This window comes from Rhamphochromis longiceps, linkage group LG13 (assembly GCF_057381845.1).
Source record: "Rhamphochromis longiceps isolate RC_006_pf linkage group LG13, R_longiceps_female_GT1.1, whole genome shotgun sequence".
In the NCBI taxonomy this organism is placed as follows: domain Eukaryota; kingdom Metazoa; phylum Chordata; class Actinopteri; order Cichliformes; family Cichlidae; genus Rhamphochromis; species Rhamphochromis longiceps.
This window is the reverse complement of record NC_140569.1, coordinates 7,404,380-7,431,468: the sequence shown is the minus strand read 5'-3', so window position 1 is coordinate 7,431,468 and position 27,089 is coordinate 7,404,380. Positions and strand designations below refer to the sequence as shown.

Sequence of the window (27,089 nt, the reverse complement as noted above, 5' to 3'; positions counted from 1 at the left end):
ATGGTGAGTGTCTATGCAAATGTAAATGTCCTGCATCACCTGTGTTGCACAGGTTGGGTCCCAGAGACACACCCTGATGACGTGGGGAAAATAGTTTTGCCAAAAGTTGGCTGGTAGGATTGGGACAGCCCAAAGAATCCAGAGGCAAGAATATTTTTGGCTAAACCTTGGTCAAATGTTAAGGAGAGAACACTTTGTGAATTTCAAGTCTCCTGTCATGACACGTAGAGTATCACTTGAATTTAAAAAAAAATTTTAATCCCGTTATTTCCCTTCATCTGATTGTTTTACAAAGTTGGGGAAAAAACTGGTAGCTGTAGCATCTTACTGACTTGTGGTTAGCTTAATGCTTCCAATATCAACAAACCGTTTTTGGTATTTTTACATGCTGGTGAAATATGTGTATAACTTCAAAATATGAGGCTGCCTGTTAAATATTTAAAGAATGTCCCAGATCCTCAACATGGTGTCTCGCATCCTGATGTGTAATACTTGTTTCTTTTCCGTTTGTAGTTTTGTTTTTGCCTTCCTAAATTTATCAAATGGATTTCTACCCATGCTTTTTGTCATTAAATTTGCACTTGGAACGCCCAATAAAGAGTTTTTCAACAACAAAGGACTGCCGTGGTTGTGTTTTGTTAATTGTTTTGATCCTAAATATTATGATCCTTCTCTTAGATTACCGTAAATCACTTTTCAGTTCACTGTCAGACACCACTTGTGATTTTTAGTGGACTTATTAATTATTCAGTCACAGGTTGTGTACTCTAAATGGGTTTTGTGAACAACCAAATTTACTTTGACCATCTTTCACTCACTGCCAGGCACACCTGTTCAAGTGCGTGTTAATGCGTGTAATTAACACGTGTAATCAGCCAGTCACATTATTTTTCCATTTAATCAGGTGCACACGGCAATGATGACCTGCAGAAGTTCAAACCAACCACCAAACTGGGGAAGGCAGGTGATTTAAGTGACTTTGAAGGTGGTGTAATTGTTGGTGCTGTTGTAAATGCTGATCTATTGGGATTATCCTCCATAATCATTTTTGGGGATTACAGAGAATAGTCAGAAAATGAGAAAATATCTAGTCAAATAATGAGTCGTTACAACTAACGAATGTAGAAGAGCATCTTTGAATGCAAAACACATGGAACCTTGAACCAGATGGGCTACAGCAGCAAACCCACCAGGTGCCACTCCTGCCAGCTCAGAACAGGAAACTGGGGCTACAGTTCACACATGCTCATCAAAATCAGACAATGGATGACTGGAAAAATATTGGGTGGTCAAATAAGTCTCGCTTTCTCCTGCAAATTAAGACAGTATGGTCAGAATTTGACAAAAACAACATCCTGCCTTAAATCAGCAGTTCAGGTAATATCTGGTGGTGGTGTAATGACACACTGACTATTGTTGACCCTGGCTGTCCTTTTGTGACCACCATATACCTTTCTTCCAAGTAAGAAAACAACACAAAAACAAATTAAACTGGATTCTTGAACATGACAAGAAATGAAAACATCCAGTGATTTGTCAGTGTAGTCTGAACTTCATAACACTAAAACAAAATGTTATTTTTCACTTTATTCCACATCTAGAAAACTACAAATTAAAACAAAAAAACAAACAAATGATTAACACAGACAGCAGGACTGAACCATATCATTATACTAAAATAAATGGTCTGTCGCAGCTGCATACATACATCAAGCTGTCTTTAGCTTGTTAAAGCACATTGGCCAATACTGCAGCTGTGGTATTTCCATTGTTTTTCACTTAATGGAATCAAAGCTGACTAACCAATCTTAATTATTTGAACCACTTTTACTTGCTATAGGGTAACTAAAGATCCGCTTGACTTTAACATATTTTGGAAAAATTTGCTTGATAAAACCTTGCTATTATCTTGTGAGTATAGTAGAAAAAAACCCTTAAGATATTGTCAAACTGAATGTCTGGCAAAACCAATCAATAAAAGTTCTAAGGGGAAAATAATCCAAGACAACATCTGACAATAACATTTAAGAGAACCAATCACACAAACCTTAAATCAAGCTGCCAAATATGACAACGTAACAACTACTGTTCGTGATTTTACATGTAAAATAACAGTCTGCGCAATTGTGAGGGCAGCAATCACCAACTGTAGAAATACAAGAGAAACAATAGAAAAATGCTGGATTGTTAATAACAAGAACAGCTTTGTGTGACCCAGTATAACCCATCAAGATATTTGTGTATCATCATACCTGTGAGATGCCTGGAGTTTTTACTGCAGACTCCTCAATAAAAGTAAAAAATATCTGCACATTCAAAGTCAACACAATTAAAGGCCCTGAACAGAATTTTGAAATTAGCTCGACCTTTGACTGCCTATCTGTGCGTGAGGGACAGTGGGATAAATGCATTCTCCTCCATCATGAAGGCCTCTACAGTGTGTTGAGCTCAATGAGTCTCCCAGCAAAGACAGCAAGAGTCCCGATGATGCACACAGCCATGAACACACAGAGCAGGATGTGATCCAAAACCATGGCAACGAACTTCCACTCCTCTGCTGCCTGCAATAAGACGGTATGGAAGAAACTTTAACTTTGAGCATTCACATATTTGGAATTTACTGATCAGTTGCTAGGACACAAAAAGAGATAAGCTTTTCAATTGAATCAATAACATTACTAAAAGATGTGGAAAATCAGATTACCTAATGTTGCCCAGTTATCTGTCAGATATGATTTTGTGGACTACATTTATTGGCAGAAGATAAGAAAGACTCCTGTCATTCTCTTCGGTGTAGAAATGATTAATCGAGAATGTAGAAGCCAGTAAGCTTATACATTCAAAACATTATATTAGTTTTATTAATATGAAATAACAAGTAGTTGTTTTTTGGAGAACTGTGGATTAGACGGAGTTTCCCCAGATGGGGTGACTTCCTGGGGCCACACTGTTTGGCACACTTACTGTCATTCTAACCTTCCATTTAATTAATTAAACCATTAAACCATTAAATCATTGTCTTTTTGGCCATTTCATTTAGATCCAGATTCAGAGCAGAAATGTAAAAAGTTTTGATTACTGTGCCTACACTTGTAGATTCGTTTAAGTTTTAGAGAAGCACAAGAATGGCTGGGGAGTTGAATGCAAGGCTCTGAACTTCTAAGAAATTTTATGGATTGATACACTATCAATAATTCATGCAGATTTTCTCTTACATTGTTAAATTCTTCATCTGACTTCATAGTCTCTGCGATGTACTTCACCCCCTCGATTGCGCTACGAACATCAGGGTTTTTAACAATGGGGGACTGATAGGTGACAGCCGTCGGGGTAGGATTACCTACAGAGGAGAGAGGAAGGTCAACAATTTTAGGACAGACTTAAACTAAAACTGTTCACTAGCATGCAATAATGGTAATGGGAGTTGCAGTTTAGCCTCACCTGAGATGTCGGAAATGTCCATGTCAGTAGGGAACAGCCTTTTCTGCCGGATCTCCTGACTGGGACGCTTCATTGTTGAGAAGAACATCATGTTGGGAATGGTTTCAATGAAGACCTGAGATGCAGGGAGATAAAATTATGATATTACTAGTCTTATAAAACAGCAACAATATTTCCCATTTATTACAAGTGGAGAGAGAAAAAATACCCCCATACAAACCTTACGGATCCACCCCGGCATGGTGTGCGTACTTGGTGAGCGATGATGTGTGTTGATGACGATAACAGTGATGATGATGGAGGCAATGACCATTACCATTGTGAAGAGCATGTATTTCCCTATGAGGGGAACAGCACTCGAAGTGGAGGGGATCAGCTCCACAATAACCAGCAAGAAGACAGTCAGAGACAGCAGGACAGAGATGGAGAGAGTCATCTTTTCACCTGCAGAGAAAGTGAATCACCTCTAAGTTCAAAATAATCTGAAAAAAAAAATCACTGACAATTGTTTTCTGTTACCTATCAAGCTTGCAGAATGAACATACCAGAGTCAGTAGGCAAGTAGAAGACCAATCCCGTGAGAAAAGAGAACAGCATGCAGGGAATTATGACGTTAACGATAAAATAGAGAGGCAGTCGCAGCATCAGGAAATGGTAGGTAATGTCCAGGTATGGTGTGTCAGGACAGCAAGTGTAGTACACCCAGTGCTTCCACCCTCTGTAGTCCTTTAGCACCCATTCACCTGACTCCATGAAGTTACTGAGGTCAGGTCGATCACTCTCCTAAAAGACAGTGGTTCACAAACATTTTAGCGTCCCCACGTTCAGCTGTTTTGCACACAGTCTAAATTCCCAGATTTAAAAAAAGCATTTACGCTCACCGGGTTGATTACGACCAGCAGGCCATCGTATGTCCAGGTTCCCAATTTCATAGTACAGTTCTGTAGGTCAAATGGGAAGTGAAGGACAACAATCTCGCAGTAACTCTTAAAGATGGCTGGAGGGTTCCATATGATCTTGCCAGTGTGCTCTAGCAGGACTTTAGTTTCATGGATGATGGCAAAATCACCATCAGCACTGCAGATAAAAAGGAGGGTAGAGGACAGAGGCAAAGGAAAACCAAGCATGTAAGTGGAGCAGCAAGTCATTAATCCCCCCCACCACCACCACCAAATATAGGTTTGTTTGCTTTTTTTTAACACAAAGAGAAATGAAAATTACTTGTTGTATAACACAAGGTCAGGTTTCCATATGTCAGATGAAGGAACTCTGATCTTTCTGATTCCTCCATAGTCTTCAGGATTCCACCGTAAGTTAACGTCTACCCATTGCTGTAAAGTGAGTAAAAATTTTAGATCATTATTTCACTTCTAAGGTTGTATTTAGCTATGTGATGCCGATTAGAGGATTAAATGGGATGACCAGATCCCAGTAAAGTAACTGTGGGACAAACACAGTGCTTGTGTGGGACATAGTGGAATGCTGGGAGGAAATCAATTACATTATATTTTAATTAATTTTTTATGACTTATTTTCTTCATTGCTTTGCATCATATTCATCAAAAGCTGCGAAGCTTGTGATTTTCTGGTAACTTGTAACTTTCACTGATGTCCATAGCATTAGGCCAACCTTCAAATGGTGTGTAGTCCCACTTAAAGTTATAATGCATGGCCAGCTGTAGTCACACAGACTTACCTGTCGGAGACGGACATTACTGGTCACAATTTGGTTAACTTCATCCTGGGAACAGACAAAAAGGTCAAGAACAGGTGAAAACATTTTTATGACAATTTATTTTGTGATGTCTACCCCACATACATGTTTACATGACCTGTATTAAAAAGTAAAAAGTAAAAACAAAACAAAATGATGGTAACATCTTTTTTCTTGTTTAATTTCTTGCTGGCATCACCCCATATTTTAGTTATCTATCACAATAAAAATAATCCAAATTTAACATCTTGAACCCCAAAGGTGCCAGCTTGATGACATGCCCAAAATGAATAGAGTATTTCTCTGCAATTACAAACTCTGTGTAAACAATCAAAATAAACCTAATACTAATGAGACTTCATCATAGGTGTAAATATTACAGCAGATGCTACTGCGTCATAGTAACTGAGGATGGAACACAGGTAAGAAGATTGTTTTCCTGCTTATTTTTTTTGTGAATGTTACAGCATATAACCCCTTTGATATTATCCTGTGGTAGACAATAAATTCCAGAAATCCAGGAATCAACATATAGACATTATTTGTGCAAAGGCTGATGCTGCTGACCAAAGTTACAGATGGTTCTGCAATTTGGCACATTTTGGCTCATCTTGGCAGAATCTGTGACAGCTGAAATTTCTTAGGAATTAAACTGCAAAAATGATCTAAGTTTATTGCATGCCTAAAAATGCTTAGTGGTTTTTTCTATATATATATTGAAGGATTACCCACGCACAGGTATAATGGGCCTTGTTTTTGCACTGCGTCTTTGAGACTTTAAATTCTGTGGAGCAGGCACTTCGGTTTCTATTGGCCAATTTGCATGATTGACCCCGCCATTTAAGCCAATAGGATCACGGATAGCGTCACCACGTTTACGTCACTCCCAACAAAACGCAAATTGCAAAGCCAAAAACTTACGCGCAGCAAACGCATGACACTTGCCATTGTCCAATCTCTGTCATCGGGCTGACTTTGGCGATTTTTTTTTTTGACAGAAAATGGCTCTGAGGCATTATGGGAGATGCAGTTATTCAGTTAAGGTAAGACATAATTCAGGTAAGACATAATTCACTGTTTTCTAAAAATGAATCATAGTTTTGGTCTTCTTTTGCTGCTGGTCCAGTGAATTTCGGTCGCAGTGTGACGAAACTTGCTGTTTTGGAATCTGCGAGATGTCGGCTTTGAGTCCAGGTGTTAATTGTCCGTGTACCTGCTATCAGGTGAATCGAACATTCGTGCTTTGTGTTTACAACATTTTGCAGAATATGCTGTAATGCGCTTTTAATTGTTTGTCGTCTTAGTGGTCGTAGCAATGTTTTGTATGCCGTTTCTGTGAATACCACAGGAGGAGCGTTTCTCAATTATTCTAGTAGACTTTGTAAGTTCACACAGGAGTCCGAGAACGCAGCGCGATCATTCTACAATTGGAACGCTAGTGTACTTGATGACATCTCCATTCAGGAGTTTTTCCTGCCATTCCCTCTTAATTTAACTGTGATTCATATTTGCAATGGAAATTGCACATGACATGAAAGCAATTACATATAATGTAGTAGTTTTTTTTTTTCTTTTAAAGAATTTTTTTAAAAATCTTAAGCAATTTTGCAAAATTCGCTTTTACGTGTCATCTGTTTCATAATGTCTAATAAGCTTCATACAGTTAAGCACAATCACTACATGACAGAAACACAAGCTTTTCTCTCTATTAATAAAAATAGGATAGGTGTGTGTGAATAATAACAAACAGGTGAGATGGTAGAACGGTTTTATTTTCATTTTAGTAGACACTCAAAACTTACAAGCTGCTGAGGTTTGGAAAAGAATTAAACAAATATTTAAAATATAATCTGATCATGTTTGGAGCAGGCTTCAGGATCTCCATGTATTAACATGCTGTTTTTGCTCCCAGTGAAAATGTTTCCTCCTGAATTTAAATATTTTTAATGTTAGATTTAATTCCCCCAGCTTTTTAAATAAGAACAGAACATTTTACTTCAGGTGGTGTGACTGGTGAAATTTAAAATACACTGACAGCTCTCCAAGTAAGACTTAAGTATTAAATAAAACAGTACAGTTATGAAGCTTAACTTTAATCTCAGCCAAACTGATTCACTCAGGAACAAATAAAACACCAAAATAAACCAAACCTTAACTTTTAGAAGCTAAGTGACTTATATATCATGTTTAACCTGTGGTGCAAAGGACCGCTGGGGGGTTAAAAACGATGTACCGGGAGTCCGCTGTTCTCGCCGGTTCCAGTGAGCCTTGACCACCCTGTCACTATTGCAGCGGTCCCCACCCTTTTTCGCGCCACGGCCCAGTAATAATATTTTCACAGACCGTCCTCTAAGGTGTCGCTGTAAATACAACAAAATAAAACCAGTACCGGTACCAAAAAAAGGAAAATTTAGTCATAACACATGGGAAAAGACCCAGGGAAACAGAGTTAAAGATAAAAACCATAGAAAAATAACAATAGAAAAATAATAAAATCCCTGAAAACCATAAATTTCACACCCGAGCCTCAACTCTCGTGGCCTGGTACCAAACAACTCACGGACCGGTACCGGTCTGTGGCCCTGGGTTTGAGGACCGCTGAGCTATTGAGCTGGTGGGGTAACAGATGTCTCCGAAAACGTCAGAGCAATTTTGCAAATATGCGATGTCTTTATAAATCGAGCAGATATTTGAAGTTTACACAGGTACATTCTCACCTGGAAATATCTTAAAAGTTTAGCTCCCCTCCTCCACCATTGCCGCGTTTGAGTTTTGGACAAAATGCATTCTGGGATATTTGGCTGTACCAAGTTCACCCAAGCCACCACCGATGCTTGATAAAATGGAAGGAGCGAGAACACATCCAGGAATTCTGAGCATACTTGATGCGTACTTTGATTTGGAAGCATATTTGGTCTGCGACTGATGACATATCACAAGTCCACGTGAACGCAGGTACACACAAGTATGTATATTGAGAAACGGTCCATGAAACCAGATGTTCCCCCTCTTGCCCCCGGCTTTGGGGGCGTTGGGGTTTAACAGGTGGCATTGCTCATGTCTTGAAAAAAATTTTTTCCTTGGTTTTGTGGTTAACAGGGAAATTAGCCAACTGTGAACTAGCATTCATGTTTGAGGCTAAAATGGATTTAAATTAACTAAAATTTTAACAAACACTTTCTCATGTTTTTGTATTTTACATTTTTTAGTTAACACGAGATACAAACATTTTTATGATTATTTTATTTTGGTTTGGCATACAAAGCAGTACCCTCTTGACGTTATCAACTTTTCATCTTTTTTGTCAGCACTGGTAATACTAATTTGTTGTCCACTATAAACTGCTTGGAGTAAAACTGAAGTGAGAAGAAGAAACGAGAAGACTTTTTTCCATCTCTTAACTCATTCACTGCCATTGACGTCTATAGCCGTCAATTGCAGTGAATGAGTCAATGGGTTTAACTCATTCACTGCCAATGGCTGGCAGTGAATGAGTTAAGAGGAATAAAATGGATGAAGGGACTGTCCCAGAGACTGTCAAACCTAGTCATCTTCATGGACTTAATAAGCATAGAAGGACACACAATGACAGTTGCTCATTTTGTTTTATTTATACCTGTATCGCTTCTTTGAGGCTGCTGTGCCATCCTATATGTTTGTTGTTATCCTGGTTCTTGTGTCTTAAATTCAGTTGTTAATCAAGATTAACAGGATGTCTGTGGAACATGTCTGAGTTCAAGTCTTGGTCTTAACAGGGTGTCTACACCCCCAAAACACCTTGGTTGTTTGGTTGGCTTGTCATCTCCTGGTATAAATGAGATTTGGGTATGTATGTGGCAGATTAAGTAACTGCTTGTGGCGTGATATCTCTTATCATATGTGTTATTTGACTCTCTTGGTTTCTTGGTTTCTTCATGTGTTATCTAGGTTTTCAGAACTGATTTGGTGTGTTCAGTACCAACCAAAGTGATATTGCTGCATGACTTGATATGAATTATTCTAATTTTATATAATGGAAAATGTCCACTCTTTGGAGTTCCAGTTTTATACAGGGCACTACAAAAACATAACTGGTCCTCCAAATCAGCACATGGCAGTCCTCATCTTTTAAAGACTTCATTACGTATGTTCTTTTGTTTGTCTTATCCAGTTCATAACATTTGGTATAATAATTTCTTTCCAGAATAATGGTATTATCTCTGTGGCACTGACTGAGATTTAATTATGTATGGTCCTTTTTATTATTTTGCTTTGCTGTTGAATACAGTCAAAAAAGAAAAGCTTGGGATCATATTGACACATGACTCCTCTCTAAATACTTTATTTTTCAGTCAAAGACAGTGTTCCTTTAACCTCTGTCAATTTTGTGCACTTATTTGGCAGGAGTTACATATGTTTGCATTAATTACTTTTTGGGGCCACATGAGAAGCTGAGAAAGTTGTGGGGCAATGCAGCAATAAGCTCAACTCAGTTCTGCTCAATATTATTTTGATCTCTTTATAAATGTTACTGTTAAGTGTAGATCCCACAATAAGGCAATGAAAATGTAAAACAGGGATAATAAAGGCACTTAGTTTATCATTATTGATTCAACATTACCCAAAACAAATTTAAAGACCTAACTCTGTGCTAATGCTATTTTACTTTCAGTTTTATGATCTAATCTGCAGTTTTAAGGTTTGTTTTTTTTTTTCCTTTTTTTTTCCCCTGTTCATTGCGAGAAATCTGGTCTGTTTGGGCTTGAACACGTGCACTGCAGTCATGTCCAACGTTTGAGGTTGTAATATGAAGGACAGCAGGCAGGTGATCATGACCACGAGAGGATCTGGATTAGCTTGAACTTCACCACAGAGAATGTTTGTTCATATATGAAGGCAGATCCAAAGAGAACCAATATCGTCTAAGCATATTTCCTTTTCCATGCGTAAAGTTCTTCTCTTTGAGAAAATAAATAATAAATAAAGACAGACCACTGCTTGATTTTTTTTTCTTTCTTTTTTCCCCCTAAGTGGTCTAACCATAGTGAATCAAAAGTGCAACAATGTCTGTGATTCAGTGCCTTTGCCCAGTTTTTAGTCCTAACATCAACAACAAGTAAGTTCTGGGTTCATTTCAGTTACTGTGTCTTGCAGCATTTTTCCCTGTCTGATTTAGACAGTCATCATCTGTAACACTTTCCAGTTTGTCCAATTTCAGCCTAAGACTATGAAGGTGCATTTACCTTTGTGAACAAATCATTCCCTGTCACCATAGTCCTTTTCATTGAACACCTTAAGGCCAGCTCCTCCATAATCAAAAATCTTTGGTTATTGTAATTTCATTATATTGGTTAGTATTTGAAATTTAAGCCAACAATTGTTGATTGATTGTTTGTCCTTTTAGAGAAACTGCAATTACAGTCAAAAGGTCAAAGTCAAGAAACAACACAGTGGTGACAGCTGGTCATATCTTTCTTCATGTAAAATGCAGACAAAGAGTTACAGACTTACCACACTTATAAGCTGTATTAACTGTAATCCCACAGTAACCACTACAGCTTCACTGAAGTGGTTAACAGGACGAACCACTTTGTTGTAACCAGTGAACAGTCGTTTCACCAGCGTCGTCTCATCGTTTGAGCAACATTCTACATTTAGAACAAACAAAAATAAAGTTTGGGCAGTCAGGAGGATTGAAACCGACAGCATAATGGTGTCAGACTTTAGCAGACTGATCGATAAAGAAGCTGAAGACAGTCTGGGTTGTCGAATTATTAATTTAAAAAGTGTCAGATTTATTGGAAGGAATTTTACTTATGATGTATTGAGTTTTGCACACTAACTCTTCACCACACAGCCATTACTAATTATATTTTGAAGTCACTTTGACAGCATTACATGATAAGTAGAACATCTTGCCACCCAAGTATCCCTAAATGTATTTTCTCTGAAGTGACAGGGAAGGGAGTAAATTACATTTTCTGTGATTTACACTCCATTTTCCTGATGTAGGGACCAAAATGTGTATTTTTGAGTATTGCGGATGTAGTTCCTTTGGATTATTGCTTTGTCTCACATTTGTTACCATGGTGATATTACTTTCTGGTAAATGTTTCAATGTGTGTGGTTTCCCCTTACTTACCTGGTCTCTTCTCAAGTTTCAGACGAAGTGAGAGGGTGAGAAGGACTCAGATATTTTCTGTTGACTGTCTCATCTGCTCCTGTTCTTATCACTTATACATCAATGTAATATTTCAATGTTTCAAAATTCAGCATCCGTAAAAGGCAAGTGGTTTTCAGAATGGACTTTGTTGAAGTGTACAATGACAATAAAGGGCTATTCTATTATATTCTAGTCTCTATTCTAATTTAGCTTCTCAATATTATTTTCAAAGGTATTTGTTGCTACGCCTGACTTACCACATGTAATCTGAAACTTTGCGTTTATCTCAGAGAAAGCTAGAGTGCATATAGAAGAGAGAAGGACAGAGGCGGGGATGGACAGATGCAAAAAGATCAACAGCAACAAATGGTGGTCATTTTATACTGGTGAAAAGCCTCTGCACTGAATGTCCTATGAACACTGTAATCAAATCTGCTTCTATAAGTCTGCAAGTCCTATGAGTCCTTAGTGAACTTTTGGGGTCTTAGGATGTTTGGGAATACCAACCCTGGCTAATCCTTTGACATTAACTTTAGATCAGCTTGGGTTCCGAAGCACCATGGAGAGCACCATGCCCTGCAATTTTTTTTTTTTTTTTTTTTTTTTTCCTTTATTGCCCATGCTTGTCCTCTCCACTAGGTCTGATGAAATTCAGCCTGGTAGTTTTTTTTTTTTTTTTTTTTTTTTTTTGTTTTTTTTGTCTGATAAATAAACCAAGACAGCAAACAACCATCAAGCCAACAACAGGAGTTTTAATAGTCTAGCATTTTCCATTAGCTTCACATTTTTGTCCTAAATTTAGTTTGCTTTCAGTTCTGTTTACAGAGTGGGTCTACTCATTTCTAATGGTACTGGGAGTTTTAACTTTTAATATATTATTGGCATTTGTCAGTTTGTGAGATATAAAGTACATGAATACTTCTGTCACATATAAACTGCTTTAAAAATGTGTACCAATGCACCATTACTTTACTGAAGAAACTATTTACTTTAGTTACTTTAGTTACAAGGCCCTAAAAAAATGAATGAATAAATAAATAATAAAAACAAAGTAAATAAATATTTTATTTACTTGTATTTATTATAAGGACCCAAAAAGCAAAAGAGGCAGTGTATTGGTAATCTTACTGAGTATCATAGCAAAGACATCATGTAATTTTGTCTAACGTGACCAAGCAAACAGCCCTGTGAGCAGGTGACAGCTTTTGCATATTATTTTGGGAATCTGTTGGCTGGCTACATTGAGCTGCGTGAGCTCGGATCTGGTTTCATTTAGCCACCATGAGCAAATTCTCTCTCTCTCTCAGAGGAGCACTCTGTCTGGGCCGCTGATTCACCCAGGCACTCTGGTCCATAAGGAGGCTCTTAGGCTGCGGTTAATACTGATCTACTTTGTGGTTTTATTTGGAAAATTTAGTTTTTGAATCTTACCAATGTCATGCCCTTAATTGTTTTTGAGGTCATTTAACATCGAATTGCATCCTCCAACAATTGTAATTAATTTACATATTAAAAATAAATTACTTTAGATGACAGCTGATGAGATGAGAGCTGGCTAACTAAACAGAAAACATTTATACCAGCTCATGTTGGGCTTTCATAAAACATAATTATTTTTTCCTGCTGATAAATAGTTTGATTCACTAAGCATTAGATGGATGCAAAGTTGCATCCACTTTAAAGAAATTTTCCCTAATGCCATGAACAGTCCCTTTTTAAAGGATAACGATAGCTGACAGTGGCAAAAATGACATGTCAAAAATTAATGGGGTATTTCTCTGCAATTACAAAGTCTGTGCAAACAATATTGGTATCAAAATAAAGCTAACGCTTGTGACATTTCATCGGAGGTGTAAAAATTTCAGCAGATGTTACTGTGTCAAAGTTACTGAGGCTGGAACACAGATAAAATAAGTAGAAAATCCATCCATCCATCCATCCCTTTTAAAATATGCTTTAGTTCAGATTTTACCTCCTTTGGGCCCTTGCACTAATGGCATGGGGGGCTGTAGGATATCCTGTCTTTGTGGAACATCAGAATGAACATTTGAGGTGTAGGGAAGATCCAAGCTGGTCTTGCTCAACAAATGTTGTTTCACGTGCTCTGCAGGCACACACAGACCCATAAGGTCAAAACAGGAGAGACGCACAAAGACATACAACAAAATAAAGAAAAACATAAGCAGACCATTTGCTACATTGTTTCTGCTAGTTGCCTTTTCCTTAATCAGATTTTTCTGTACAGAGAAAATCTTAAATTAACAAAACAAAAACAATGCTCATAGCTTTTCACCCCAACCGGTCGCGGCAGATGGCCGCTCCTCCCTGAGCCTGGTTCTGCTGGAGGTTTCTTCCTGTTAAAAGGGTTTTTCCTTCCCATTGTTGCCAAAGTGCTTGCTCATAGGGGGTCATATGATTATTGTCTCTGTATGTATTATCAGTCTACCTTACAAAATAAAGCGCCTTGACTGTTGTTGTGGTATGTTGCTGCATTTAAAAAAAAAAAAAAAGAAAAGAAAAAAAAAAGACATTTAAATTCAACATTTAAAATACATAAAAATGTTAATTATTCCTACAGGGGATGGGTTTTTCTTGCATAGAAGATTCAAGAAAAGCTAGATGCATATAAAATCTAGAAAATCTCCTCATCACTGACCAGGGAGTCTGTTCAATATGGTTTTGAACTCCTCCAAATCTACGTCTGATTCCATGTCCAAGTTCAATTCTTTGAGGAGCTGCGGGTTGTCCTCGACAAAGTTTAACATCACCTGGATAGTATTCAGGGAGAGTTTTTCTCCTGCAGAGAAAGTGAAGAGGAGCGGACAATGGTATTACATGTTTTTCACAATGTTCGTTAACTCTGAGCAACACACAAACAACAAAATAATAAATCCACTTGATGATTCTCCTAATCAGATGTAACAATACATTGGATCTCTTTTTCATTGACAAATCAGTGAGTTAAATGTACCATCTTGCACTTGGGTAGAAATTAAGACTGTACTATTATTGGCTGCTTTATGGTTTTTCAGGCTGCAGTATACATTTGTCTGATAAACGTAGTGAAGACATTAACAGATGTGCATCAAAATTCTAAACTTAGTGTCTGATCAAATGGGAAATATGGGCACATCCAACCATCAACATCCATGGCAAGGAAAAAAAAAAGGAAACTGAAGTGTCAAACCCTGCAGTTCCTCCAATGTCCACTTGAGATTGGCTTCAAAAGTAGGTCAATCTCCCAACCCCACAGTGAAGCCATTCTTTCAGCTTTTAGGTATGAACTATAAACACTTCATGATTTTATGTTATTGGATTTTTTTTTTCAAAATTACTATGTGAATTCTTAAGTTATACAGAAACATGTTTGCTAAATTTAAAAAATAAAAGGAAAATCCCATTAATAAACTAGCATCTGAGTGTTATTTGTTTATTTTACTGTATTTGTACTTTTATAGGATGTTTTTCAACATTCTGTGTCTAACATGAAACTACAGTTTCACTGAAGTCTTATGCAAATACAGGATATCAGGACAGAAAGTCAGATTACTACAGATTATTAATGGGAGCATGCCACTAAACATGTCCTTTGTGTTTGCATGTTCTCTCTGTGCTGAGTTGCAGACAAGAAAGCTCAGATGGTGATTACTGTGAAGGTGGACAGAGAATTTATTTATTTTTTGTTAACAGGACAAAAACTGCATTTAAACGTGGAAATACAAAGCAAAATCCTTTATCTAATGGAAATAGCATCTGGCCATCCATCATTCCTCATGGAGGTAATGCCTTTGAGTTCATACGCAGATGTTCTCATTCACTTTGTTCAGCCCTCCAGCTGTAATGGCAGGCAGGTTTGTTTACTTTTGCTGAGAGAGACAGGCTTTTATTTTGAAATGGCTTTGGTAGTAGGAGACACTTAATCAGTTTATCTGCAGTTTGTGTGAATTCAGTTCAGTTTTATAGTCATTTTAATGTCAAAGTATCACCAAAAAGGAAAATCTCAAAAACAGTCAGTGCGTCAAACTTGATAAGTTTTTATCAGACATTTCTGGATGGACACCACCTGTGTTGAAGTTTGTGTGTTAGCTGAACTTTAAAAGCCGGAGAGTAAAAACATTCAGAAAGTGTTTCATTTTGCTGTAATTATTGTTGTAAACCCTCATTAATGGGAACAATGGTCACATCTCTTTGGCTCACTCCTGACTGATGAGTTTTTAATGATGCTGCTGCCCAGTTATTTATCTCTCCTAATAAAATCATCTCCTTTCTGCAGCAGTTAGTTTGTTAAATAGTGACATGTGTTTCTGATGAGGGTTTTGATCCATGAGTAGTGAAGTAAAATCCACAGTTTAGCATTTTTGGGGAATTTGGCTACTTTTTATTTTCTTCCCTGTAGAGGAGTGGGCAATCATTACTACAAGAAAAGACAATCAATCTGTATGTAGGCACAAAATATATTTTACTGCAAAAGTAAACAAAGAGTCCTGTTGTAAAGCATATGATTAAATTTGATTGGTGTGTGTGTGTGTGTGTGTGTGTGTCTGTGTGTGTGTCTGTGTGTGTGTGTATAAATAAATAAAAAGGGTCAGAGAAAGAATAGATGCTTCATTTAAAGTTTAGTGTCCTAGAGTGCTTTATACATCTGTATTCATCAAACTCTGATGCTGTCATGTAGTTTGAAGAACTGAGGCACACATTTAATCTGAATAGAAAACGAAGCCACCTGGTACATGTGAAGGGGCATAATATATTTAATGGGAGAAATTACCAAACTGACACACTAATGTCAAACTTAAAGCTTCAACATAGTCTTTTGCTGCTAGTCCACCAGGGTAACATCCCTCAGACACATTATACTCCCCACCACCAGATTATCAAAACGAATAGATACAGGTTTTGAAAAAGTGAGTGTTATCTTACAATTGAGTGTTATTCTATATTTAAACTGCTTCTCTACAGCTGAAATTTCTCCAAGGACTAGCAACCTTGGGAGTGAGTACCACTTTTAGTCTTTATTAGGTTTTTGAGAACTTAATTTAACCCCTTAGTTGGAGAGGAGGCATTTCTGAAAGTAAGCAAAAAACAAACACTTAGTTGTTGTGAACTCTGACTTGGAGGGGTACTCTACTATAAAATAACTACCAGCTACAGGTACATGGAGCAGTTTATGTTTGTCAAATCACTGCCACTTTCCTAAAGAGTTTATGGTCTCACTTATTGAACACAATATGAGGTTTATGATCCCATTAGTGTAACCAAAAAAGGGCAATCATTTTAGCTCACTGGTTGAGCAGGTGCCCATATGCTGAAATGCAGCAGCCCAGGTTGAAGGTTAACCATCAGCTCTTTGCCCTTCCCCTGCTCTCTCCATCTCCTTCATGTCTATTCTTCACTGCTCAACTGTTAAAGGCAAAAAGCCACAAAATTGATCTTTAAAAAAATATGTAAGATAAATTTGGATAAAAGCAATAACACAGGGTGTGCTTCAGGACAGGCAACCTATGCAATTTACAAGTTGTAGTCATATAAGTAAGTAGACTCTCAGATTTACAGACACGCTAAATCTAAGCATGTTATGTTTGTGTGTACAATGTGAGCAATAAGTCTGAGCAGGACTTTATGGTTCAGGTTTACAACTTTTGCTATTTCCCTGGTAAGACTCAACCACCTGATAACGCATCAGGATTTTGCTTGTTTTAGGCATTATTGATGTGTTGTGGTGGGCACCAACAAGGTTTTAGACTCCAGACTGAGAGTGTCTTCTTGAGTTTTAACATGCCAAAGAAAACAAAGTTGGATTCACAACACATAATACATGATGTCTGTGATGTTGCTACTGAATGTTAATACTGAAACTGGTTCCTCACATGTGTTACAAGAACATGCACAGTGCCCAGCCCATATCTAGCTGAATGTAAATAAACATCATATACACATTAATACTACAAGACACACAATTTGTGGTGCACAAAGCAGAACTTGGAGAGCAGTCAGATTGAGTTAAGATGCCAAAGTGTGTGTATGTATGTATAATAGTATAAGCCACTACCATGTACACACACATGCACACAAAAGCATGTTTTGGTTTCCTTTCAAAGTTTCATTTGGGATCTTTATCGAAGATCTGTATAATGAGTGTGGTGTCGTTGTCTGCAATGTTGATATTCATTTCCTTGGCTGTCTGCCATTAGCTGTGCCTGTTGCTGTGTGCATGTCATCTGTCTGTTGCACTGAGAAGCTTTGATCTGACCACATACAAAAATAGAGAAGAGGCGGGACATGGGAGCCACTTGGAGCTGTCAGTCATTGCCCACACTCTGCATTTTCACATGATGCTGCTGCAAAATAAAAATCTTTTTGTCTAATGCAGTTTCATATGGGCTCTTGAAATGTTTGAAAAGAGATCACTAGTTTGAGTGTCAGCACACAGAAGGTGCAGACAAACGCTTCTGGGGAAAATAATTAGTTGTTACTGTGACTGTATTTGAGCAAGTTTTTTTTTTTTTTTTTAAGATATTCAAGTAACCAGTTACGCTTTAAACTAGCTCATCTGTCTGCCTGGCTTTGCTTTGAATTTTTTGCCTTCCATATAGTGGACTTTAATTGGAGCATCCTGTTAAATATGGTTGAACTGGTATGTTTGTGTCTATGATAACAGTTACGTGTGTCCATAACAGGAACTGGGATTCACTTTCTCTTCTCTTCATGTGTCTTACTGGAATGGGCCAAATTTATTGGGGTAGTTGAGTTGGGGTGTGGATGACACACCAATACTTTATTAACTTAATTATTCAAAAAAGCCTCTAAAAGGTTATTTTCTGCAAATATTCTAACTACCTTGTAACAAATGGAAAAAAATCTAGTAGTATGTTTCATTTCCTCTCCAAAAATTCCTTCTCCTATGGACATAATCCAACATGAAAACTCTACCATCTCAGATTCAGTTAGCTGTGGACCAGCAGGACCATACGCAGCTGGTGTCTAAGATCACAGATTTTCCATTTGATATTTGTAAATTTTTTGCAGTCATGATATTCTGCTTTTATTTACAATTTACAGATTGTTAGAACTTTTTGGCAAACAAGAGCCTTTAAAAAACACATATTTCAACTTATCTCTGGTACCTTGTGAATTCTTAAGCCCAATCTAAAAAGATGGTTTTTGCTCAAAGGGTTAGGGTTATATATTAAAACATGATATGCCATTGTAGAATATAGTTGTTTTTTTTATCTGAATATCTAATTCTTACTATATTTAAGTAGAGTTTTGACATGCTGAAATGTCGATATAAGACCCTAGTAAATGTGTTTCGAGGAACACTCATAACATCTTGAAATAAAAACCTTTTCAAATTCTTTATGAGCATCCATTTTTGTTTCACGTCTGCAGTGATGCAGATAATATCCAACTGGTGGCTTACATGCTACACCCATTCATCCTGACATACCACCTCCATCTTACATCAATTTATCATCAATGTGTTTCATGAAATCTATCAGTATGAGTCACTGAATTGAAATAGAAAAATATGTTATTCCCGGATTAGTGGTGGACACCAACAGTGTGGACAAGTAACAAACTACTGGCTGCCAGTGGTTGTGTGTTTTCAGCACTTTAATTTATTTATAATATATTAATTATAATTCTATTTAATTATATATAATTATATTTCTGGCAATATTGAAAAAGCAAAGCAAAAAAGTACAATTTGATTGATGCTCGCAAGTAAATGAAAGGCATTTTCCATTCTTTTCTAGTGAGCTACTGTCATTGATGACACACTACCTAATTTGAAGTAGGAATGCATTGAAACAAGGTGCCAGCAGTAGCAGCAGTGCAATAGTTGCGATTCGGCAATATGTGTTTGGAACCTGTGCAATATTGTCACATAATAAAAGTATTTTCTGACTTGGATATTGTGTCCCAGCTGCTTAAAGCCCTACTTTTCCTGCATATAACCACATCAGTAATTTCCATCCACCATTTGCTTTTCCTGTTTTCCAAGTTTCTTCCATATTTTGCAAAGTACAGTGCTTTGTTGGAGGTTGTTGAAGTAGCTTTTTTTTTTTTTTTTTTTTTTTTTTTTTTTGGAATCTAATAAATTGTCCTAGCTGTTGCCCTCTCATATCTGGGCTTGTCCCCTGTTTGTACACACCAAGGAACATAAAAACATGGCATTTCTCTAGCAATGATATTGCAATACAAAACCTTTACATAGTGTAGAAATTGCTATTAGTGATATGGTGGATGATCTTGCACAGCCCTATTTTCAAGAGATTGAAAGAAACTTCAGAATAAATTAATTTTATTTATTCCAGTTGCACATACACTAGCCTTATGTTCTAGTCTTGGATACATTTGTACATATTATCTGCTAAATATTAAATCCTTAGGTTTTTTTTTATTTTTATTTTTTATTTTTTAAACAAACTCTGAAGTGCTATTTTTATGTATCATCAATACAGAGGACATGTTTGTGTTTGTTCTCCTTGACTGATTTCATGTACAGTTAATCTTATTATAGGTTCTTTGAGATAAAAGTGGCTGAGGTAATTTGATACTAAATAGAACCAGAGCATCTTTCATCTTCCTTTCAAAACAGTATATGACATGAGTAAATGATATGTGTACCGTGCATTCATTTGTATGGGATGAGGTGATGAAAAGTACCATACTCCATGGGAAAAATAGTAGCATAAACCTCATGAACCTTGCAGGAATTTATTCGAAAATGCAGAGAATATAAGACTCTGAGGTTTTTGGTATTCTGGTACTGAAGTTGTGGTTATTTAACTATCTAGTACTTGAAAGGTCACAGTTTTAAGTACACCAAGAAACAGTGTGTTGATTAACAACTATGTGTCACAATTAAATGTCCTTGGGCAAAGGCACTAAATGCATACCTGCTCAATGATAAATACACAGTATTGAATGCAAAAGGAATGTTAACAATGCTGGAGAGACTTTTTTTTGTGGGTATGGGACATTTCAAGGACCGATGAAACCACAGCGTCATTTTAAAAATGATTTACAAGTAAAACAAAAGACTGAATACCATCACAGTGAAAACACGATACAGCAGCTGTAAACTCTAAAGAGATGGTCTTCACATATACATAAAAAGCACAATTACCAGAGACTTTTTTTTTCTTTCTTTTTAGACATTGCTCCTTTGTAAAGGGTTTTTCAGAAGTAGCAAATGCCTATCCCTCATTGTGCCAGTTGTTTCCCAGGGGATTCAAGCTTATGATTATGATGCTTCGAGATTTTTATTTGGATTTATTTTTATGCTTTTCATCGATGTGATGAAGCCCTTTGATTTCAGTATAATGGATTTGCCAAAATCAGCTGCTCCTCTGTGATTGTTTAAAATATTATTAACGTTGCTTAACGTGTTTATTTTTGGTCAGAAAGTGATGTCCTGTTTCCTGAGACTGGTCCTATAGAACATAATTTACAGAAGACTAAAATTTCACAGCATGGGAAGTACTTTGTAATTAACCATTTCTAATATCTGATTTTCTAAATAATATATTTCTTTTTCTTTCTTCTTTATCTGTTTCGAACCAGCACTGTTACAGCAAGCTGAAACATAACTGATAAGATTGAAATATCAACACATACTGAGGACTACTTACCAGAACATACACAGAGGATGCATGTCAGTAAGAGGTGGACCTTTGGAACATTCATATTTCCACCAGATGTTTAAAGAAACAGCTTAGAAATCCACAGCATCCGTTTGGTAATGTGTTGTTGACTCGTTATCAGGTCAGAACCAAATCTAACCTGTATGCTAACTTTACATAGACACAAAAACCTGCACTAAAGCTGTAGCAGTCACCTTAAAGCTGAAGTGAGTAGTGGGAAGGGGATCATCCAGTATGTGAGCTCATGTTTCTTATGGTCAACTCTACTTCCCCCACCCAACAACATCCCGACCTCTCAGCGCGTGTCATGCAGAGGAGACAGCTGGGACTGTGTGTGTGTGTGTGTGTGTGTGTGTGTGTGTGTGTGAATTGAATATACACAAATCAGCACAATCATCATTTTCTCTCACTGAACCCAACACAGGCTCTGTCAATGAAACGGAGTAGCAAAGAACAGTCAGACATAAAGAAAGCTTGGCTTAAATCAGTGAAGACAAACATGCTAACACTTTAGGAGACAGAGACGGGAAGGCCAACAGGAGGACAGCTGATAGCTGTCACTGGTGGAATGAGAAGCATGTCCACACATGCTGCTAAGCGGTAATACACACTCTAGCAGACAGACACACACTATACCCACTACACTGCTAGCTTGCATGAAGCAGTGTGCTTCCGATTGACCAGTATTAAACGTTACAAAAAAGTTTTCCTCCTTAAGGTGAATTTTATTTTGTTAAAAATGACTCAGAGCAGTTTTATTTTATGACCGAACCACTGACTTTTGACGAGGCAATTTATTTAATTTTTGTGAAGTGATTTTCATTACTGCTTTTTTCCTTTGAAAAACTTTTTAAGTATACATGTGAGTATGCACTTAGAATTTTCAAAATCACACATTAAGTTTTTTGTTACTTTGGGCTTTTCATTGTATTGATTTGCATATTGGTAGAGCAGTCTAGACAGATTAATCGTGATTTTCAGTTGGTCCTTTTCTAGCAGGACTTGTTAAAATTCAACAAAAGGTATGATTAATTTAACCAAAAGTGGAAATTGCATATTGTTTTTTTATAACTGGAGACAATATTACAAACCCCTGAACATTATTTTATTTTGTTCTTCAATTTCTTTTCTTTAAGTGTGCTACATTTCCAAGTAAGTGTCTGTAAAATGTGAAGTAACTTAAAAAAAAAAAAAGAAAAAAGTATAAGGGTGGAAAAATAAATTAAATTTAAAAAGGCCCAACTTTAGGGAATGGTATTGTTAGATTTGTATTGTTGATTGTCATTTATGCTTAGAAATATTTACTTATATATGCTTAGAGTTTTGTAATTAGTTGTAGATTGGTAGAGGTTTTGATCCTTGATAGTCTGCAAACTTTGTGTGTATTAGACAGCACTTTGGGAGCATGAGAGGTCATACCGTGTCTTATTATTTTATGGTAGGATTAACGTAGTTGCGTCTGTTCTAGTCTAAGTGCTCTTTGTTTAGATGAACTGCAGGACTTCCTCACCGTGTTATCTAGGATGAACCATCTAGGGTGAGGGGGAGGCTACCCTCTTCCTGACCAAGGATGTTTGACCCTTTGATCAGCAGTCCCCACACACACACACACACACACACACACACACACACACACACACACACACACACACACAGGCAAGGTACTCTTTGTTTGTATGTAGACGTCATATGTTAATGAACTTATGCATATTCATGTAACCTCAATAAAAGGACAGTGTATGGGAGAATGGACGAGACCAACTGGAGTCAAGCGGTTGTCCGGTTCTCTCCCGTGCACGAGTAACATGAAGAACTTTGCCTATTTGTGTCTTGCTTAGCAGTGTAATTATATTGTCTTAACGTTCCAGCGAATAGGTTTATGCTACAAACCTAACAGGTATTTTTACAGGTTGGTAAAAAATATGCTTTTGGCCACTATAGTTTCCCCCTTTATTAAAATTCAACAAGGGGTGATTTTTATAATTATTTATTTATTTATTTATTTTCATTAGTTATCCATTTGGTTTTGACTGACAGATCCCCTGACACGGGCAGCTGAAGCTCATCATTGCCTGCTAGGCCTCACTTCTGCGCACTGAACTGGACCTCTCCACTGTGCCTGCATTCTGAAATATTCTTAATAGAACCCTTTAACACTTGCTGTGTAGTATAGGGCATCTAGTAAATTTGTGCTTTAGTTTTAGTTAATGAAATTCTAGTGTTTTATCAAACATTTAACAAAAATATGTTTGACCCACTGTACAGTTTATGAATGCAGTTGCTGTTAGCTGATCATGCCAGCCTCTCTTCTAAATATAGCAACTTCTGGTTACAAATCAAGCCAAAAACAAAGCAAAACAGAAAACACGGTAGTGGCCAAAATGCTAATGTTCAGGCCTCAAAATGCAGAATCCAAAAAGCTGTTCATCCACTAGATGGCAGGATTTGGTTGAGAGCAGAAGCTTAGCGCATCAAACCAGAGAAAAAGCGTGAGAACACGAGCCTGAATGTGAGTAACGTCTTTAACTGGGAGCAGCGGAATATACTGTTGTAACAAAAAACTGCTCAGAAACTTTGCCACAAACTCTGGGCTGCAGTGACAAAAAGCTGGTTTATTTATCTCCTAACATGATATTACTTTGTATGTGATGAAACTGCTCAGATCAGAAGCCTTGTCACAAATCAGTAGGTTTTATGATTAGACTGGGCAGCCATTAGCAGCTGTGAGAATAAAAATTTAATGTAGCTCAACCTCTAAACTCGAATGGACCACAGGGTAAAATATGACACCATTACCATTATATTAATTTATTTTGAAGAAGCAAGTGAACAAAATTTTATGATGATGATCAAAACAACCCAGTGCTACTTCACATTAAAAGTGTACCAAAGACACAAAGTTTCACTCCTAGCACACACAACTTTTACTTCCAGATAATCCCAGTGATGAACAGTAACAGTAATGGGTCTTAAATAGACTGTGTACACTGTATTCTCAGTGCGTTCAAATCAAAACTAAAATCGGACTTTCTCAAAAGCAAATGTAATGCCTTGTTTTTTTTTCTTTATAAACCTTTGCACTAAATGTGCATCAGAAAAACATTTTATCTAGAAGTCAATGTCATTATGCAGGTAATGATAGTCAAGAGTTTTGTATCTCCAGCTAATGTGTAACTTGTTCATTATTAGAGGTGGACTTAAAGGTGGTGGTGTTTAAAGAATCACAGAATTGCATTACACTGACATTATAGCACGCGATTAGTGTGTAGCAAGTCATTTAGTTAATAAATATTCACTGAAATAACTCATTAACCTGAATGAACTGACTGCTGCCCACAGTAGATGGCAGTACAAGACTAAACAACAGGGTTTGATGGCACTGTGGCCTACCCTGGGTGTGTGTCTGTGTGTGTTTGCCTCTATTGCCCTGTCTAAAACTCTGTGCTTCTCTCTGCCACTCTGTACATTTCCTCTAGGCTTTCTCTCTGTCTGGCACACTAGTTTCACATGTCTTTATGTGTTTTGCTTCCTGTCTCAGATTCTGTTCAGGACACACGAGCCCACACACCAAAATCTAGTTTTCGGTCTCTCCTCTTTCTTGTAAAAGCTGATACTGGTCTTTGAAGGGAATATGAAAGAATACTTTGAGATAAGTGGTGATAACCGCCTGCCACTATCTCAAAGAAATCACAGGATCAAATGTCATGGCGAATTTACATTATTTTCAGTTATAAAAAACCATTTCTGCGCTACAATTATTACCCCAAATTTGACTGTTTTACTGGTTGCACAGTTGACAAGGTACTGCCAATCAAGACTTTACATCTGCATACTCTACCATCTCTTTGAAGTGTCAGATCTCATGTTATAAAACTACATTCCTGAAAAGATTGTCATTATTAAAAATGACTTTTTTTTTTTTTTTTTGGTCTTCTTCTGGTAACTCACAACAAACCAGTAACAACTGTTTTCCCAGAGGGATAAGTGACACATTACATGCACTATGTTGTCTGTGTTCATTTTAGGCTGCTAATTTTATCTGCAAATGAGCAACCATGATTTAATATGACTCAAGGCTTACTGAAGGTTATTTAGTAGACACACAGGCGTGATGCTCTAATTGGGAAAGACACGATTTTAAGTTAGTGAGGAAACAAGCTGTGAAAGAAATTTGGTATTAGTGCATCATGAGAGGTTAATTTAGTTGCAGTGTGAGGGAGTTGCCTAGCTGTTAAAAGGACACTCTTTCCTTTGAAAAAATAACCAGCCTGCTGGACTGAACCAGGTTACAATAGCTCATTTGAGCCAACCTAGTGAATTATTATTGTGTACACTTTTTTTTATGAAGTCATAATAAATGTGCATTTAATCTTATTTATTTATTTTTGACCTAAATATAGCTTCCTGTAATCTTGCTGTCAACCAGACTAAGTTAATGGCTTTGATCAGAGATGCTATTAAGCAAACTGAAATCTTTTGAAAAAGCCGATTTGTTTAAAGAAAATATTCTTTGCATGTTGCCATGACTTTTTTTTGTTTCTTTTTTTGTTCTGTGTCTGCTGTTTATTAATAAAAGGGTGGGGGTGGTGGTATTAATATTTGAATCTACTTTGGGTTTGAGTTTTCTGTTTTTTCTCGGTTTACATATTACTTTGTAATTTACTTTACTTTAGATGGTAGTTAAGGAGCCTCCACACTGGAAGTGAGGATCACTAGAAGTGACGTGGCGATGATAACCTACAAAGTCAGCAAGGTGCACAGATTTTTTCTATGTTCAGCTCTTGTGTTTGGAGATTCTGTGAGGCTGGATTATGAAAAATGTTAACTACATTGAGCAAAAGGCTGGATGACAGAACCAAATGTTTTAAGCCAGGAATTTACAAAAATGGGTCCAGACAACTGTTTTCCAAATGCATTCATTTGATCAGATCATACAGTTGCTAACTAAACGTCAGTGAAGTCTGTAATACTGATTCCTGTTAGATAGTTTTTATAACAAGCAAAACATGCAGTGCAAAAACACATTCATGGAAATAATTTTACTTCCACTTATTGCTGAAGAGTCAACCCTCAGTGACCCTGTCATCCCAGCTACTTTCTCATCCAGACTTATTTGGCCTCTGCTTTTGTTATTATTGCTAATGTTACAGTTATAGTTGTTGAATCACAGCCTTCATTTTTCTTAACATCTCCATTCCCACAAGATCACATGAAGTGGTAAATTGCTTCCTCTGCCAAAACAGTTTTAATATCCTGTAGTGTCTATTTTCGCATTATTTTCAAGTCTTTTTCTTTCTATGCTTAAATTTTGAGAAAACAGAATTTATGCGCATGATGCAAACAGTTTCTAACAGGTTAACAGACATTATTAGTCAGTTTGATGCTTCTTTAACTGCTGTGCAACCTCTCTGCTTGACATCATGGTGAAATCAAAAGAAAGATCTCACACAAGTCTAGTTCATTCTTTGAAGTCATTTTGAAATGTTTGAAGGTATGTTATTCATCTGCACACACAATAATATGCAAACATAAACACAACTCGATCATACGGCCATCACGTAAGTCAGGAAGGAGACATAATCTGTCTCCTACAGATGAAAGTAAATTCCAGAATCACACCAAAGAAACACATGAAGATGTTGGAAGAAATGGGCAGAAAAAAAAATAAATCTGTATTCACAGTAAAATACAGGCTACTCAGTAAGGACGAAGCCACTTATGTTCTGACATAGAAAGGCCAGACTTAGGTTAAAGATGACCTACTTTTAGACACATACACTACATATAGAGAAAATCTCAGTATGCTTAGTTCTTCAGATGAGCTGACAGTTTATCTATAGTAAGGAAAATGAAGGATAGATTATTTTTTCTTTTCTTTGTTGCACACTAGTTTCCAAAACATGAATGTGCACTGAAAAAGGGTTAACAGCAGAATTTCTTATGTAAATTCAACCGCAGCAAGCAAAGTACAATATGACACCATCAGTGTTTGCTAGGCTTAACTGACACTGATCTTTCATAAATACAGCTAACTGTCAAAACAAGAACATCCCAAATGATTAAATTTAAGCTGCACAGTTTCTTGTTTGGAAGACGAAATTGGATGACAAGTAAAAATGTAATGCTTTAACTTGACTACGTG

General features: G+C 37.0%; 1 protein-coding gene across 2 annotated transcripts; it reads right to left on the bottom strand.

Moving 5' to 3' along the window:
• Positions 1–331: 331 nt before the first annotated feature.
• On the bottom strand, positions 332–21,201 carry LOC146655297 (acetylcholine receptor subunit alpha-like). Of its 2 annotated transcripts, XM_085427288.1 has the most exons (12): positions 20,936–21,200; positions 13,954–14,094; positions 13,270–13,401; positions 10,646–10,782; positions 5,138–5,182; positions 4,663–4,772; positions 4,323–4,518; positions 3,987–4,224; positions 3,662–3,885; positions 3,442–3,556; positions 3,216–3,340; positions 332–2,561 (listed from the first exon to the last, which is right to left on the bottom strand). In XM_085427288.1, exons 1-12 carry the CDS (start codon positions 20,988–20,990, stop codon positions 2,433–2,435), a joined length of 1,647 nt encoding a protein of 548 aa, XP_085283414.1. In that variant the 5' UTR covers positions 20,991–21,200; the 3' UTR covers positions 332–2,432. The 2 variants fall into 2 exon arrangements, with proteins under 2 accessions (XP_085283414.1, XP_085283415.1); XM_085427289.1 differs by lacking the exon at positions 13,954–14,094 and having other exon boundaries at positions 20,936–21,201.
• Between the last annotated feature and the right edge of the window lie 5,888 nt (positions 21,202–27,089).